The sequence below is a fragment of the Lissotriton helveticus genome, chromosome 12 (genome assembly GCF_964261635.1).
Source record: "Lissotriton helveticus chromosome 12, aLisHel1.1, whole genome shotgun sequence".
Classification (NCBI taxonomy): Eukaryota; Metazoa; Chordata; class Amphibia; order Caudata; family Salamandridae; genus Lissotriton; species Lissotriton helveticus.
The window spans coordinates 835763699-835779725 of record NC_136073.1 but is presented as its reverse complement, the minus strand read 5'-3'; the positions used below and the strand labels follow the sequence as shown (position 1 = coordinate 835779725).

Below are 16027 nucleotides of genomic sequence, written 5' to 3'. Positions count from 1 at the left end.
TTTCGGAGACTGAAAAAACCAAATAACAAATAGGTTAACAATATCTCCTTATGAAAGAATATCCTTTGCCCGGGGAGGCGGGAGGGTTGCTTATGACTTTGATGAGGATACCCCTGGAAGAGAACTAGGATTACAGGTAAGTAACTAATCCTTCTCTTCCAGGGGATCCTCATCAATAGTCATAAGCATTAGAATAGAATAGCGAGCCTCTCCTCTTCCCTGCGGGCAAAGGAATGATAAGACAGTAATCTCATCAACAAGCTTGAGTAGGCTATAGGCTACCCAAACAGATTTCTCAAGGAGGCTTGACCTACTTGAGTGTCGGCCCTGGAATGAGATTCTAGACAATAATGCCTCGTAAAGGTATGAACTGATTTCCAGGTTGCAGCCTTGCATATTTCTGACATTGGAATGTCATGCAAGAACGCCACTGTGGCCGCTTTTCCTCTGGTAGAATGCGCTTTGGGTGATACCAATAAAGGCTTGCCTGCAAGCTGATAGGCCAATTTAATGCAAGAGACAATCCATCTGGAGATGGACCTCTTGGCCGCTGGAAAGCCCGTTCTCATTGAACCATAGTTCACAAACAGTTGATCCGTCTTCCTGATCCCTTTAGTCTTTTCCAAATAGAACTTGAGCACTCTCTTAAGCAGGGCTCGACAAATCCACTCGCCCGCTCGAATTTGCGAGGAAGAATTGATGAGGACGAGCTATTTTTAGGTCCTACTCGCCCCCTTTCTGGCGAGTGGGAAGACAAACTAACTTTTGTCCTCTGTCTTTGAAAACAGAGCAAAAGTGACAAGATAACAAGATTTAAAGGCATTTTTATTGCTCACAAAGGGAATGAGCAATAAAGATGCCTTTAAATTGTGTTATCTTGTCACTTTTGCTCCGTTTTCAGACACGGAGGTCAAGTGGGTTGCAGTTAGGTCGAGGGGATTTTCCAAGGTACTAGACCTGCAGGACTAGTACCATTTTTCGGGCCCGGTCTTAAGATCCAAGGAGTGCAGTGACCGCTCGGCTGGGTCGTAGGATTTGGGAAAAACGAAGGGAGGGAAATGGACTGATTTATATGAAAATCAGAAACCACCTTAGGCAAGAAAGATGGATGAGCCCTCGGGACTACTCTATTGTGGTGAAAAACAGTATATGGTTCCTTCGCACAGAGCGCTTGTATCTCCCTTACTCTGCGCGCTGAGGTAATCGCCACTAAAAAAGCCGCTTTCCAAGAGAGATGTTGCAAAGAGGCCTTGTGGATGGGTTTGAAAGGAGGTGACATTAACCTGGATAGAACCAGGTTCAATTTCCAAGGAGGAGAAGGATTTCGCACAGGGGATACACTTTTTTCAACCCCTGGAGGAAGTCCTTTACCAACGGAACCTGAAAGAAAGAAATCTGATTAGGTGATTTCCTGTACGCTACTATGGCTGACAGATGCACTCTAATGGAAGCATATTTCAAACCAGAAGTTGCCAAGGAAAGGAGGTATGGCAGGATTACCTCCTCCTGCCCTTTAGTCGGATCTAGGTGATGATCCCTACACCATATGTAGAACCTTTTCCACTTGAACGCATAAGACGCTCTCGTGGAAGGCCTCTTAGCCTCCTTTAAAATGTGCATACATTCGGGAGGCAGGTTCAGATGCCCATATTGAAGGACCTCAGGTGCCATGCTGTCAGGTTCAGTGATGAGAGGTTGGGATGCAGTATCCTCCCGTTCATCTTGCTCAACAGGTCCGGTCTGCAAGGAAGTAGTCTGTGTGGACACACAGACAGATGCAGAAGGTCCGGGTACCACCACTGCCGTGGCCAATCCGGGGCTATTAAGATCATCTCCATGTCCGACCTGAGGAGCTTGGAAACTACCTTCGGAATCAGAGCTAGGGGAGGAAACGCGTAAGCAAATGTTCCCGACAAATCCATCAGGAGAGCATTCCCCTGCGTCCCTGGCCGATGGAATCTGGACGCGAAGGCGTGGCATTTTGCGTTTTCTTCGTCCGCAAACAAGTCTATGGCTGGATGACCCCAACAACGAAAAAGCTCTTCTACCACTTTGTCGTTTAGCACCCAGTCTGGCTGATCTTCGAAGTGCCTGCTGAGTGCGTCTGCTTTGATGTTTTTTTTTTTTAAGTTCTTTTTATTGTTGCATCAGAAGGATCATATACAGAAATAAGGTCACACGGTAGAGCGTCAACATTCCGCTCCCGCCGCCTGTCATGCAACTTTTCTGTTGTTATTGAATATTGTACCCTTATAATGAACTTATTGACTCTTGTACCAGCAACAGAAATAAAACACACAAACCGAAAAACCAGAAGAACCCCCCCCCCAAGCAGCAGTTCACCAACCCCGGCTTTCCCTCCTCCCTCGCTCCCGTCCCCCCCATCCATCTGCTGTGTTGCACCCGGAGAATCCAGAGTCTTGAGCAGGGCATCTACAGTATAAATACATTGTTCAGTAAGTTCCACCTTACACGGTACCCCGTCCAGGGTCCCATTGACCTCATACTTTCTGTTCGTATTGACTCATTCTAGACCATGGTAGTGTCTCCATTTAGCCCATATTTTCCGGAATTTTTTGGGGCAACCTCTGGCTTTATAAGTCACTCTCTCCGCCGCCATGTACAAATCTAGCCCTCTCCTCCATTCCTCCAGGTCTGGCTTTCCGGGCGCCCCCCAGAGTCGTGCTATGTCCCTTTTGGCCACCACCAAAGCCAGCAACAAAAAGATTAGCAGGGGGCGGGTGAGATCTACTTCTGTGGTCATGCCCAGGAGCGCCAATCTAGGATCCCGCGGGATGTCCACCCCCAGTACCTCGCCTAGTTCCATGAACACAGCTTCCCAGTATTCTTGAATAACTGCACATCCCCAGATTGTATGGAAGAAATCGCCCGTGTGTTGGTGGCATCTAAGGCATGCTGTGTCGGCAATCCTACCTATTTTAAAGAGCCTCACCCTGTCGAAGTAAACTCGGTGGAGCACCTTAAATTGTATGAGACAGAGTCTCGACTTTATCACCACCTCACGAGGATGCATGAGAGCAAGTTCCCAGTCCAGATCCTCCATGGTTCCCACGTCAGTCTCCCACTTGTCCCGTAGGGCGTGTAGGTCACCTAGCATATTATTCGTCAGGGTCCTGTACGTCAGTGATACCGCGCCCCCCCCCCCGCATCTGCTCCTGTAGCAATCTGCCCTCCAGTGGTGCATATTCTGGGATGTCTGTAAGTGGAATGTGTTGTGCCCTCCATGCATGTTGCAGTTGAACGTATTTGTAGTATTGTGTGTTGCGTAGGCCAAATTCATCTTTGAGCGCCTGAAAAGTTTTCAATTCCCCCCTTGCTATCACGTCTCCCACAGTGAAGATGCCAATGTCATCCCATCTGCTGAAGCCTTTCAGCTTGTTGAGCTCCCCCAGCCACTGACAGCACCATAGCGGCGTCTGGCGGGTGGGCCTCTTGTCCCACCCCATTCTTGCTGTCGCTCTACGCCACGCCGACAACGTAATTCTGGTGGCAGGGAGGAGCTGTTGACCCCCCTTCCCTCCATAGAGGAAGTGTAGTATAGTTGTGTTCGACTACTTAGATCTCTCCAGTGCATACGTAGGGTGGTCGGCTGCTGCGTGCAGCCACTCATTGATGGGAGCGAGGTGTTCCGCCCAGTAGTAGGCCTCTAGGTTAGGAAGCGAAATCCCCCCACTATACTGGTGTCGTTGCAATGTGGCGAGAGCCACTCTTGGCTGTTTCCCCAGCCACAGGAAGGTGCGGAGATCTGCATGTATTTTGTTCATGATCGTACTCGGCAGGGGATAGTACTCGTTTTGGAGCGCATAGAGAAACTTGGCAATAGGACAATTTTATATAGGGCGGCGCGACCCAGTATAGTGAGCGGGAGCTGTCTCCATCTGTCCATCTCTGCCTTCGCACCCACCATTATTCGGTGTATATTGTCAGTGAAGGAGCGGTCCCTATCTAGGGTTATGAAAATCCCCAAGTACTGGAAGCCTTCTTTAGTATGTATAAGTAACTCTGGCAGACACTCCCTCCTCTCATTGCCTTGTGGATCATAGAGGACCGATTTGTGCCAATTTATCGCGTGTCCTGCCATCGCCCCAAAGTCGCCCAGCTCTCTGAACAGTGCCGGGATTGTCCTATCTGGGTCAGTCACGAACAATAATACGTCATCAGCTTAGAGGGATATTTTTTCCTGTGTCGCGTCTGATCCTCCCCAAGTAAAGCCTTTAATGTCTTGATTATGCCGGATTCGTAACGCTAGAATTTCAATTGTAAGTGTAAATAAAAGAGGGGACAGTGGGCATCCCTGACGGGTCCCCCTCCCAATCGGAAACTCGCGGGACAGTCGCCCATTGATCCGTACTCGTGCCCTCGGGTCTGAGTATAGGAGCCGAACCCATTGCAAGTATTTGGGTCCAAATCCAAACCGTCGGAGCGTCTCCATTAGGCAAGGCCAGTGGACTGCGTCAAACGCTTTCTCCGCATCCAGGGAGAGGAACCAGTGGGGTTCACTCCTCCCACGGACCTCCTGAAGCCAATTGTGAGTGCGGCGGAGATTGAGTTTGGTTGCCCTGTCCGGCAGAAAGCCGGACTGGTCCATATGTACCAGTTCTGTGATGACCTGTCTCAGTCGCCTCGCTAGGATGGTGGCCAGAATTTTTGTTTCTATGTTCAGGAGGGAGATTGGGCGGTAAGAGGAACAGTCATCCCTCGGCTTACCCTCTTTGTATATCTGGACAATAGTGGCTAAGGCTAAATCTGGGGGGAGGCTCCCTGCCTGGTACGAGTCTGTGAAGAGGGCCTTCAAATGTCGTTGCAACAGATCCGTTGTCCGTTTGAAAAATTCCGCCGGGAAACCGTTGGGTCCCGGAGTTTTCCCCGGTTTCAGCGCTGTTACGGCTTCCGCTATTTTCTCTAGCGTCAAGTCTGCCTCAAGGGCAGCGTTGGCTTCTGTGGACAAGGTCGGCATCTCCATATCGCATAAGTATCGCTGTGCGTCCTCACAGTCCCCTAAATCTCTGGCCCTATAGAAGTCCTCATAGTAGGTCGCAAAAGCGTCCGCTATGGCCACATCCGAGGACACCCGCCTGTTCCCAGTTAACTTGATCTGATCCACCCACCGGGTCGCTCGTTCCCTCCTGCTCAACCAGGCTAAAAGTTTCCCGGATTTGTCACCTACATCATATAGTCGGTGGAGTGTTGCCAGTGCCCGAGTGCGAGCCTCGTCCGTGACTAGCTCCCTGTAGTGTCTCTGAGTGTCTAGCAGCTTCCTAAGGCGTGTCCCCCCCTTCTGTTGGTGGTATACTGCTTCTAGAGTCAGGATGGTCACCTCCTCGTTCGCTATCGTCTCATGACGTTTCCGCCTGACCTCCCCCAACCTGCTCTGAATGCGGTCCCTTAACACTGGTTTCATAGCTTCCCATAGGGTAGCCCCTGATTGAACCGATCCCTCATTTTCGGCTATGTAGACCCGTATGTCCGCTCGTAAGCCCCACAGAATTTCTGGCGTTTGAATGTCCCACGGCGCTAGTCGCCATTGCGCCTGACTTCCCCCTCTCTCGCGCCCTAGGTGTATAAATAGCGGGGAGTGATCGGAAATCCCTCTTGCCTTATATTCCGCTAAATCTCCCGCCGAGATCTCCTGCCTGGATGTAAAGATATAATCTAATCTGGAAAAGACTTTGTGGGCCCCTGAGTAGAATGAATATGTTTCTTGTGTTGGATGGAGCCATCTCCATACATCGGTGAGGCCGATAGTGGTCATTTGTCGCGCTAGGGCGGTTGTAGTTCCTATAGTGTGGGGTGACCCCGATCTATCCTGGGATGTGCACATTACATCGTTAAAGTCTCCCCCTACAATCTGTGTCGTGTCGGCCGTGTCCAGCAGGATATTCATGACTGGCTTCAGTGTGCGTGGCTGTAGCTTAGGTGGGGCGTATACAGATATTATCGTGAATTTACGTCTCCGCCACAGCCCCTGGACTCCCGCATATGTCCCCTGCGGGTCTAACCAAATGTGTGTAACCGTGAATGGTGCTGCTTTTTTGATGAGAACTGCGGCTCCCCTGGAGCCCATCGTGTAACCTGCGTGTGCTAAGACCACATATCGTCCACGCGCTGTCTGCTTTGATGTTTAACTCGCCTGGAAGGTGCACTGCCACCACTCAGAGGTTTCGAGAGAGAAGCCAGTGCCAGATGGTTTGAGCCTCCCGGGAGAGAGGGCGTGACCGCGTGCCTCCTTGTTTGTTCAGATAGAACATGGTGGTTGTATTGTCCGTCTGAACTAAGACTGAGTTGGACTCGATCGCTGGAAGAAAAGCTTTGAGAGCTAGAAACACCGCTCTGAGTTCCAGCATGTTGATGTGGTACGTCCGCTCCTGCGTAGACCACTGGCACTGAATCTGAAGGGGACCCATGTGTGCTCCCCAGCCTTGCAGAGAGGCATCTGTCACTATAGACTGGGTTGGAAGAGGTTGGTGAAAAGGCACTCCGACCAGCACATTCCTCGTCCGAGTCCACCATTTGATGGCATCCTTCGCTGTTTGGAAAAGAGTGATACGATCTTCCCAAAGCCCTGTCGCCTGGTCTTTGAGAGCCTGTTGTAGAGGCCGCATTCTCAGCCTGGCGTTCGGAATGAGAAAAATGCAGGACGCCATGGAACCCAGCAGGGAGGCTACCTGCCGGACTGTTGGAAGCCGAGACTCTAATAGAATCCCACACTTCTGTCTCATGGAAAAAAGTCTCTCCTCCGAAGGAAACGCTTTTCCCAATTTTGTGTCCAGAACGGAGCCTAGGTAGTGGATGGACTGTGTCGGCCGTTGGACTGACTTCTCCAGATTTACATGGAGACCGAGCCTGTGCAACTGGTGTAGGCAAAGTTGCAGATCATGTGTTACCTGTACCGGAGAAGGGCCCTTTAGGAGCCAGTCGTCCAGGTATGGGTAGCTGAAGAGTCCCTTTTTGTGAAGAAAAGCCGCCACCACTGCCATGCATTTGGTGAAGACTCGTGGTGCAGACTTGAGTCCGAAGGGTAGCACCTTGTACTGGTAATGTTTGCTTCCTACGACAAACCTCAAGTACTTGCGATGCCTCAGTGCAATCAGAATATGAAAGTATGCATCTTGCAGATCCACCGAACACATCCAATCTCCGGCTTGAAGATGTGGGCATATTTGGTGAAGAGCTAACATGCGGAACTTTTCTCTGAAAATGACTTTGTTTAGGAGACGCAGATCGAGTATGGGTCTGAACTTGTCCTCCTGATCTTTTTTGAGAACAAGAAAGTATCTGGAGTAGACTCCCTTTCCCCTTTGAGAGGGAGGAACTTCCTCTATAGCTCTGTTTTGTAGCAGAACTTTCACCTCTCTTCGGAGCAAGCTTAGCTGGTGAGGGCAAGAGTTCTTTGGAGGAATGTTCTTTGGAAGCGCACGGAAACGTAGCATGTATCCATTGCGCAGTATATTCAGCACCCACCGATCCTTTGTGATGCTGACCCACTCTGCCAGGTGTTGTGAAGCACTTCCTCCCACTGGAGTGGGCAACGGCGCCAGAGGAAGCCACTGCTCAAGCCTTTCCTCCTCTCGTGGTGGTAGAGGACTGCTGGTGACCTCCTCTACCCCTGTTGGATTTGCCTCGAAACTGGGATTTTCCCTGGTTCTTATTTTGGGACCACTGAGGGGTTTGAACCCTCTGTTGAGCCCCTCTCCCCCTGCTGGTCTTAAAACGGCGTTTGAATTCTTTTTTCTTCTCCAAACCCACCGCTTTTATCGTATCCAGCTCTGTCTTCATACGAGTCATCTCTTCGTCAGCATGTTCTCCAAAGAGAGAGGAACCCGAAAAAGGAAGATTAAGGATGCGATGCTGAGCATCCGGCTTCAGCCCTGTGAGACGCAACCAAGCTGACCTCCTTGCACAAACCCCATGAGAGTAGGAATGTGCCGCAAGCACTGCACCGTCCGCTGCTGTGCTGATCAACTGGTTCGCCACAAGACATCCTTCCGTCATTGTTTCTTCGAAGTCCTTCTGGTCCTCCTTTGGCATCTTGGACTTGAACCTTTCCATGGAGTCCCATAAGGCTCTATCGTATCTACCCAACAGCGCGGCTGCAGTGGAGACCTTCAGCGTGGAGGCAGCTGAATTGCAAACTTTGCGACCCCACGAGTCCTGTGATTTGCTGTCCTTATCTGGTGGGACTGAAGAGGAAGCCGCAACTGCATGCGTCTTCCTTGCCGCTGCCACTATCACAGAGTCTGCTGGAGGGTCAGATTTTACAAAAACTGGGTCCGAAGAAGCTGGTTTGTATTTCTTCTGTATGCGGGCTGGCACCGCTCTGATGGCTGCTGTAGTTAAGAAAACGTCTTTGACAGGATCCATAATCCCCGGGACTAAAGGCAGCAGTGGACGAGAGACAGATTTTTTGTGCAAAGTTTCAAAAATTACTGTTGTAGTAACCTAGGGGACAGACCGTTCAATGCTCAGCTTCTGAGCTCCTCTTTGCAGGACATCTAGATAAGTGCCGATGTCATCCACTGGAGAGGATCTAGAAGTAGGACTATCCGTCAGCGTGGGAGAGTAATTCCTCTTGGAAGACCTGGTAGAAGAGGTAGGTGAAGTAGACGGAGTTCTTCGACGTCTACGGTGAGCACCGTGCCTCCTCTCACGTGATCTTCTTGGGTGCTCTTCCCTTCTAGGAGAGCGAGATCTGACCGGATCTTCTCTTCTGGGTGAACGAGATCTGACCGGATCTTCTCTTCTGGGAGATCGAGATCTAACCAGATCTTCCTTTCTGGGAGAGCGAGATCCGGTTGGTCTTCTCACAGGTGATTTGTCTGCTTGGCGCCTGGGAGGACTACGCCTGTCCACTTCATCTACCAGTCTCTGGAGAGGAGATCTGTGCTGCGGATTGACGTACTCGCGCATACGTTTGGTAGCCCCTGAATCTCGCCAATGGTCCAATGACTTGTACCATCTGGGTGACAGTCTGACCTCCGCATCCGAAGGATCTGGCTGACGCACAGGAGATCTGAGGACAGGACTTCTGGATCTTGAGGATGTTGTTGAGGAGCCAGAAGACTGTGAAGTGGAATGACGAGAAGCTGACTCCGTAACCATGATCACAGAGTTCCTTGACGACGATCAAGCTCTTTCTGAATGTCTCGACGTCGAGCGTTCTGGCGTCGTATGTCTTTTTCTCGACGCCGAATGCCTCCGGGGAGTCGGCCGGTCCATCAATCTCGACTTCGAATGCCTCGACGGCGATCGATGCGAGGATCTACGGTCTCTCGAACGGCGATGACCAGCCGTCGACGGAGCCCTCTCTCTCAACGTCGAACGGCGATGACCAGCCGTCGACGGAGCCCTCTCTCTCGACATCGAATGTCTGTGCGACGACGGCCGAGGGGTATTGGTCACAGTTGACGAAACGTCGACGGAGACTGCGTCCTCGACGCCGATCGATGTTTTGTTGTCGACGGCGGAGGGGTCTTGGTCCTCGACGCCGAACGTCGTTTCTTAGACGACGGCGGAGGGGGTCACACTTCTCGACGCCGGTCGTCGCCTGGATGACTACGGCGGAGGAATGACCTCCCTCGACGCCGATCGTTGCCGGGTTGACGACGGCGGAGGGGCCTTGGATCTCAACGCCGACCGTCGCCCGGTTGACGGCGGCGGAGTCATATTTCTCGACGCCGATCGTCGCCCGGTTGACGACGGCGGAGGGGATTTCAACGACGGAGCTGGATCCTTCGACGTCGTCGACGTACCTGTTCTTCTTTTTGACGGCGAGCCCGCCGTCGGCGGTAGTTTTGAAGATAAATGACCCACCGGTGGCTCTTTCCTCAGCGCCAAGCCTGACGCTGAAGGGTGTGAAGACTTCTCTTTTGAAGATGTTCTAGCCTTCTTGGAACCCTTCTTCACCGGAGACCTTCCTCTGGATGACCTGTGAGCCAGGCCATAAATGCGAATTCTCTCCCTGTCTTTGAGAGTTCTTCCTGACAGGTGCTCGCAGTAAGGACAGGTGCCTGGATCATGTTCTTCAGGCAGACACACTAACGTCGTGGTTGTCTGGTTTTGCTTTCTTGTTGCCACAAGAAGGACATTTGTCAAAAAGTGAAGGCATTCTCAGCTGAAAATGCTCACTAAACTGACTTAAAAAGACAGTTTCTTACTTGACTAGTTGTAAAATGTCAAAGTAAGTAGAAAAAGTTGTTAAAAATGAAGTACTTTTCTGTCAGAAAACAGAAATTAGTGGAGCTGTGTTACCAGGATCCTTCCTGAAGGAGCCGGAAAGAACAACTGACCTAACTGTCACCCCTGAGGCATGATGGGATACCGGGGGTCATGGGTGCCTTAAAGGCACGGTGTCAGTTTTTTGTATTACATACAGCTACAGGTTAGCTTTTCAGTCTCTTTAGACTATGTGTTTGCAATGCAGCCTGGGAGCTTTCTATGCTTTCAGTGAGTTATAAGAATTTCTACTGCTGTCTAGCATTAAAACAGTTTCTAAACAATCTTTGGTGTTGTTTCTCATGTTTCTAATGCATATTATTCATGTATGGTGGAAATTCTTCACAGAATACTTCAGCTCTGATGTGATTTGGCTGCTATTGCATATTTGTATATATGTATGTATATATATGAGTATATATATGTGGGGCACATATAATATAGTGTTTCCGGGGTCCCGCGCATGGGCGGGAATATTCTAATGCTTATGACTTTGATGAGGATCCCCTGGAAGAGAATCAACAGTACAGTGACTTTCTTCTCCAACACCAGATCTTGTGCAAGTGGCACAACTGATGAATGACTATCCAATTACCGTGCTTATTCAAAGTAAAGTGTTTACATACTTGCAATGTGGGCATCTTTCATTAGAAAAATAGAGAAGTGGAAACCTTTTTTACTATGATATGGCAGAAATACATACCTTAATAGAAGAGTGCTTGCGAACTCACCATGACAGATCCAACAAGTATGGAAATAATCGAGAGGCCACTATGAAAGTAAATTTGCTTCTCCTTAATCTTGCATTAGTGACCTATACTTTTAGGAGCGCCTGCTCCTCCCTCTTTCGTGGTTGGCAGTCTGCTGCCAAACTATTGCCTTTATCAAGTAGATTCAATTCGCCCACTCTTTGAGGGAGTGAACTGTTTAAATGTTATCTAGCATCATTCCACTGCTGCAGCCTAAGGGGAGGCTTTATCACAAACTTCAAAGTATTCTGCTCGTGCACCTGCCTTCATGTTTGTGCAATCATCAGTTTCTTATTCAGTCTGCTGTCTCAGAGGTTCAGGTCAAACTTCTGCAGTGGCACTGATGGTTGGCATGTAATTGCTGCTCTAACCGGAGTGCAGGTATCATTAACAAGGAGAAAGTCTTTGGTGGGCCTTCTTGTTGCCATGGAAGATGTCAACGAGGATGAGCTTGTGGGCAGCAAAGATATTCCTTGATCTGGCAGAAAGACTTTCTACAGAGGCGGGCACATTTTCCTCTTATTCAACATTAAAACTGTCATTACGAGATGGGTGATTTGGTTGTAGGAATATCCGGGGCCTGAATATCTGATTCTGGCCAGTATGCCCACACCCAGGAATTGTACGTGCAGGGCTCTCAAACACTTGTAATGTGGCAGTGTGGTGTGCTATGGTATCTCAAGCAAAAGCCTCTAAATGGGAGGTTTTCTTTTCATAACCTTTTCATCTGCAGTGGTGGGTGAGGTTTTAGTTGGCTTCCTTCCATCAGAAGCAACTCGTGTCTTCTCTTCTGCCTTTGAAAAGAAAGATTGGAAAATAACAGAATCTTTAGGGATGTGATTTAGATGCATACAATATATTTAATTAATGATCTGAGTAATCTGCACATATTTAATGTGAACCACACATCTTGCATGGTTTGAAGGGATTTTGATATCATTACAGAGGTGCGATAAATGGAAATGTATCATTTCTCAGGAACTAAGCCATGGGATACCAAAAGGGCTGAAACAGAGTGGAATAATCCAGGATAAAGAAAGGAGTTGTCTATTGTGTTCGCTAGATGTCACTGCATAAGTCCTAGGGCTCCATGACAGGCAAGTGTGTAAATTATGATCCATGCCAAACAAGAGTTTGCGCAGATTAGAATTGGGAGTTGTGCAAAAATTATCACATCCACTATTTTTTCCTGACATTTCACTGGAAAATCAGGGGGAAATATATTGTGGGGTTGGTTGGTCACAAATGTAGAGGTTATGCTGCATTCCCATGGCAGAACCTAGTAATGGAAGCCTTTAATGCACCTGGTAAATACCTCACCATGGAGTAATGATTTGTAGTGGTTGGAGTATGTACCCCAAAGTTTTCCACAACTTGGAATGAAGCCCACAGTCCCTAAATGATGCCTAATCCTTGGAAAAAGAAATGCTAAAGAGCAGAAACTTGATCATTCGTTTCTCTTCATACAAAAGTGTATGGAAGCTGCTGAGGCGATAGTCCAGAGCTCATCCACATTGTCTCTTCACATCTGACCTTCCAATGATGTGGATCGGCTACACTCTATTTTATTTAATGTGTATTTTAATGCTCTTCCGTTTACCAATTTATAGGGAATATCAAGCATGACTAATGCTAAAGTGCATTTATGAACACACCAATACCCGCAAATATAATTTTATTGAGTTTTTGGAAGGCTCTCGAACAGTTCACAAGTACTGGTGAACCAATATGGATCAACACAACCATACTTATTGACACTTTTAATGAAGAAGAAAAATCAATTGAGGGAATGCAAAGATCTCCATTGCATACCCCAAATAAATATAAATCCAAAGGTCAAAAATCTCCTAGAAATGCAATAAAAGTAAAAATCTCAGTGGGTTAAGACTACCATTATGTAAATATTGAGTGCACATACATAATAGTTCAAGTCCCTTCTCCTCTTCTTTGCATACTAGAAATTTATAATATAACTGCATAGTTGCTGAAATTTGGAAAAGACAAAAGTTTAAAAATAAACCACCAATGACATTTATCAAGACCCGCTAAAACTGATTGGTCTAAATTACAGGAGAGTAGCCCATCTGGCTGTTAATAAAAGTATGCAAAATATTGCAGACAATTGCTTCCAAGCTAGTCAACCATGGCAATGTCACCACATTACACAACATTGTCCATGATGAAATAGACTTGGTATTTTATGTGTTGGAGCACAGACAGATAGAAATGCACATACTGCACAACATACTAAAAATAGTAGGCAACAGTATGTTCAGTGCCAAGATGCAAAGAGATTCCGCTTAAATTTAACAACATAAGAACACTAACCACAAGTAGGACCTTGTCAAGGAATAACTAACAAATGTGGGTATACAGGGTTATAGTTACCTTATAACAAAGTGCATACTGCTGTGATCACATACAGATTTACTGAGTGTGCTAGACATTATAAAATTATAATTTCCAGATACCGCTTAAGACCACTTTCACATACTACTTACAGGATACAGAAAATAGGATTCTAGGCTAGGCATAGAGACCAGGAATGCTCTGGATTATAAAGGGGGCATTGTTAATACAATATAGGGTGTTGATGGTCAATTGGACTAATTGGGTGAAAGACAGCTCAAGTATTTATCAGGGTAGACAATCACTTCATCATGAACTTCTAGTTTTTTTCTAACTTGTAGCTTTCTAATGCAGCCCTCATGCACATCTACAAGCCACTGTTCTCAGATCCAACAGCAACTTGTTTGGTGCATTTCATGTGTCCCTCTGCTGCACTATGCCAGGACACCTTCAGTTGTATGTGTGCTTGGTGCTTTTCAAAGAACATGGTGTGGATCATTGCTAGACCGCACTCCTAGAATACTCAATGATTTATGATGTTATCGTTAGCGGTAAAGTCTGTGGTATGTTTACAACACACTATTATTTTCATTATTGTAAATCCTACCCTTATGGTTCACCATTATTCACTGTCTGAAGATAACACCAGACCATTGATTAAAAAAAAAATTGCTTTACATATTCTACATTATTATATAATACAATGCTAGCGTGTATTGTGGTCAGTGGCCCTTAGCATTTAGGGAAAGCGTTATTTTAGTTGACGGTACATTTTTGTAGTTTGAAGCTGTATGAAATTGGGCAGATTTCCAACTAGTCTTCCTCTGGTATGTCCTGAAATATTTGGTGCTGATTAGTCAAGGTGGCACACTTTATAGTCTACGTGGAAGTCCCATTTTATTTTGAAAACATCTATAAGTGTTTGCCCTTAGCCAAGACCAAACATTACTGTGAGAGTTTGCACAGTCATAAACTGGTGGAAAAGGATTACATCCAACTAGACATGAATATAGAGCTTGGATATAACTACATCTATATTGCAGTTTGGGGCTAAATAGTTCAGGGTTTTTTTAGAACACATTTTATTGGTTTTAAATGTACAATATCATTACAACCAAAATAAATAAGTTGCCCTGTGCCAGCCACAATGCCTCACAGCAACAATCCACAGTGAACACAGGGTAGTTCATTTCTATACAAAGAGCCTTCAACTCTAAGCATAGGCTCTAAAACTTTGTATCCACATACTTAATTATCTAGTGTCACATTCAATGAGCCAATAGGGTCTACATTAATTGCACAGTATCGATTCCAGGCCGCCTATATTTCGTGCAACATTTTGGGTAGTTCAGGGATCTACACTATTAATTTAGTGAATCTGCCCGAGTATCAGAAATTAAATCTTACACTAAAACTAGACTGGCTATTGAAACTGAAATTGCACTGGTAAAGTAATGTGATTTCCTTAGGCAGCCATCATTACTAAGTTTTCAATCATTTGGCACACCAAGCAGTGTAAACATTTGGACAAGGCAGCTAAGTCCAAAACAAAATGAAAGCACAGCCTCAGTGCTTGAGTGAAAGTATGCATTTATTCCCCAGAAATACCATTGTAACATATACTAGGTTTGTAAACTCAAAACGTAGAATTTGCAAAACGTTGAGGTAAAGCGCTATTGATTGAAAATATACAGACTTCCCGAACCACTTTTTGTAGTTTGTGAGCCACTGCAGGAGAAAAACTGAATTTAATAATACTAGTTTACAAATTTCATAAAAAACAACCCAACAATTGTGCCATAAATTTAAATTAACAGTTGAAAATGTGTTAAATAGTGTTGGAAAATATGTTATATTTGATGATAAAACTATTTGTTTCTGCTTCCTTGCAGATTGCAGCGAACACCTGAACTCTTTTCACTCAAAATTAACACCAGATCTCGAGAACCCAGTTTACTCTCAAACCTGATGGCACCTGGGCTGTACCTGAAAGGTACCTTGCAGGCCAGGGCACTTCGGAAAGCAATAATGTGACAGTGTTTTGAATATTTTTTAGTGGCATTGATGACTCAGGTGCGAGGTAAAGTAAGGCTTTGTTTTTGAAATTGTAACTGTTTATCTTGCCTAAAGTGGTTTCAGTTTCTAGAACTCAGTAGAAAATCCCAACGTTCTTTAGAACTTTCCTATAAACTGACTATTCTCGATCTTCATCTAAAAAGTTGATTTACATGTGACTTTTCCACCCGCAGAAAATAATAAAATTCTTGCTTAAACATTTACCGATAAAGTGTCATTTGCACATGTTTTTTTCTTTCTTACGTGTTTTCTTGCTATTTAATTATATATGAAATAAAAATAGTTGGAATACATTCGTTTGGAGATTTCTCTTTCTTGTGGAATATGTCCACAATACTTTCCAGGTGAATATAGAAACACACTTACCCCCATGGATTTTTCCTCATTAGGTACCAACTAAACATCAACCAACACATGATTTATCATTATAACTTGAGGTAAGAAACCTTTAAAAAGTAACTACAGTTCAACAATGTGTTTCAGTTGGTTCGTATCTAGTATAAATGCATAAAATTGGATACAATTTAAACTAACAAGAAAATTAATAACACAAAATGAAAATCTTTGGAGCAGAGTCTTTCGAGTGGATGTCTCCTTGCAAAGGTTCGGCATGGCTCACT

The 16027-nt window shown here is 46.2% G+C and overlaps 1 protein-coding gene across 2 annotated transcripts in view; it reads left to right on the top strand.

The window, feature by feature from the left end:
- The window catches only part of ZNF414 (zinc finger protein 414), a 176052-nt gene extending 160442 nt beyond the window's left edge, over window positions 1-15610 (top strand). For both annotated transcript variants that reach the window (XM_078670108.1, XM_078670109.1), the window contains one exon: window positions 15224-15610. In XM_078670108.1, the coding sequence (XP_078526234.1) occupies window positions 15224-15300 (77 nt within the window). In that variant the 3' untranslated portion in view covers window positions 15301-15610. The remainder of the gene's footprint in view (window positions 1-15223) is intronic.
- The last annotated feature ends 417 nt before the right edge of the window (window positions 15611-16027 follow it).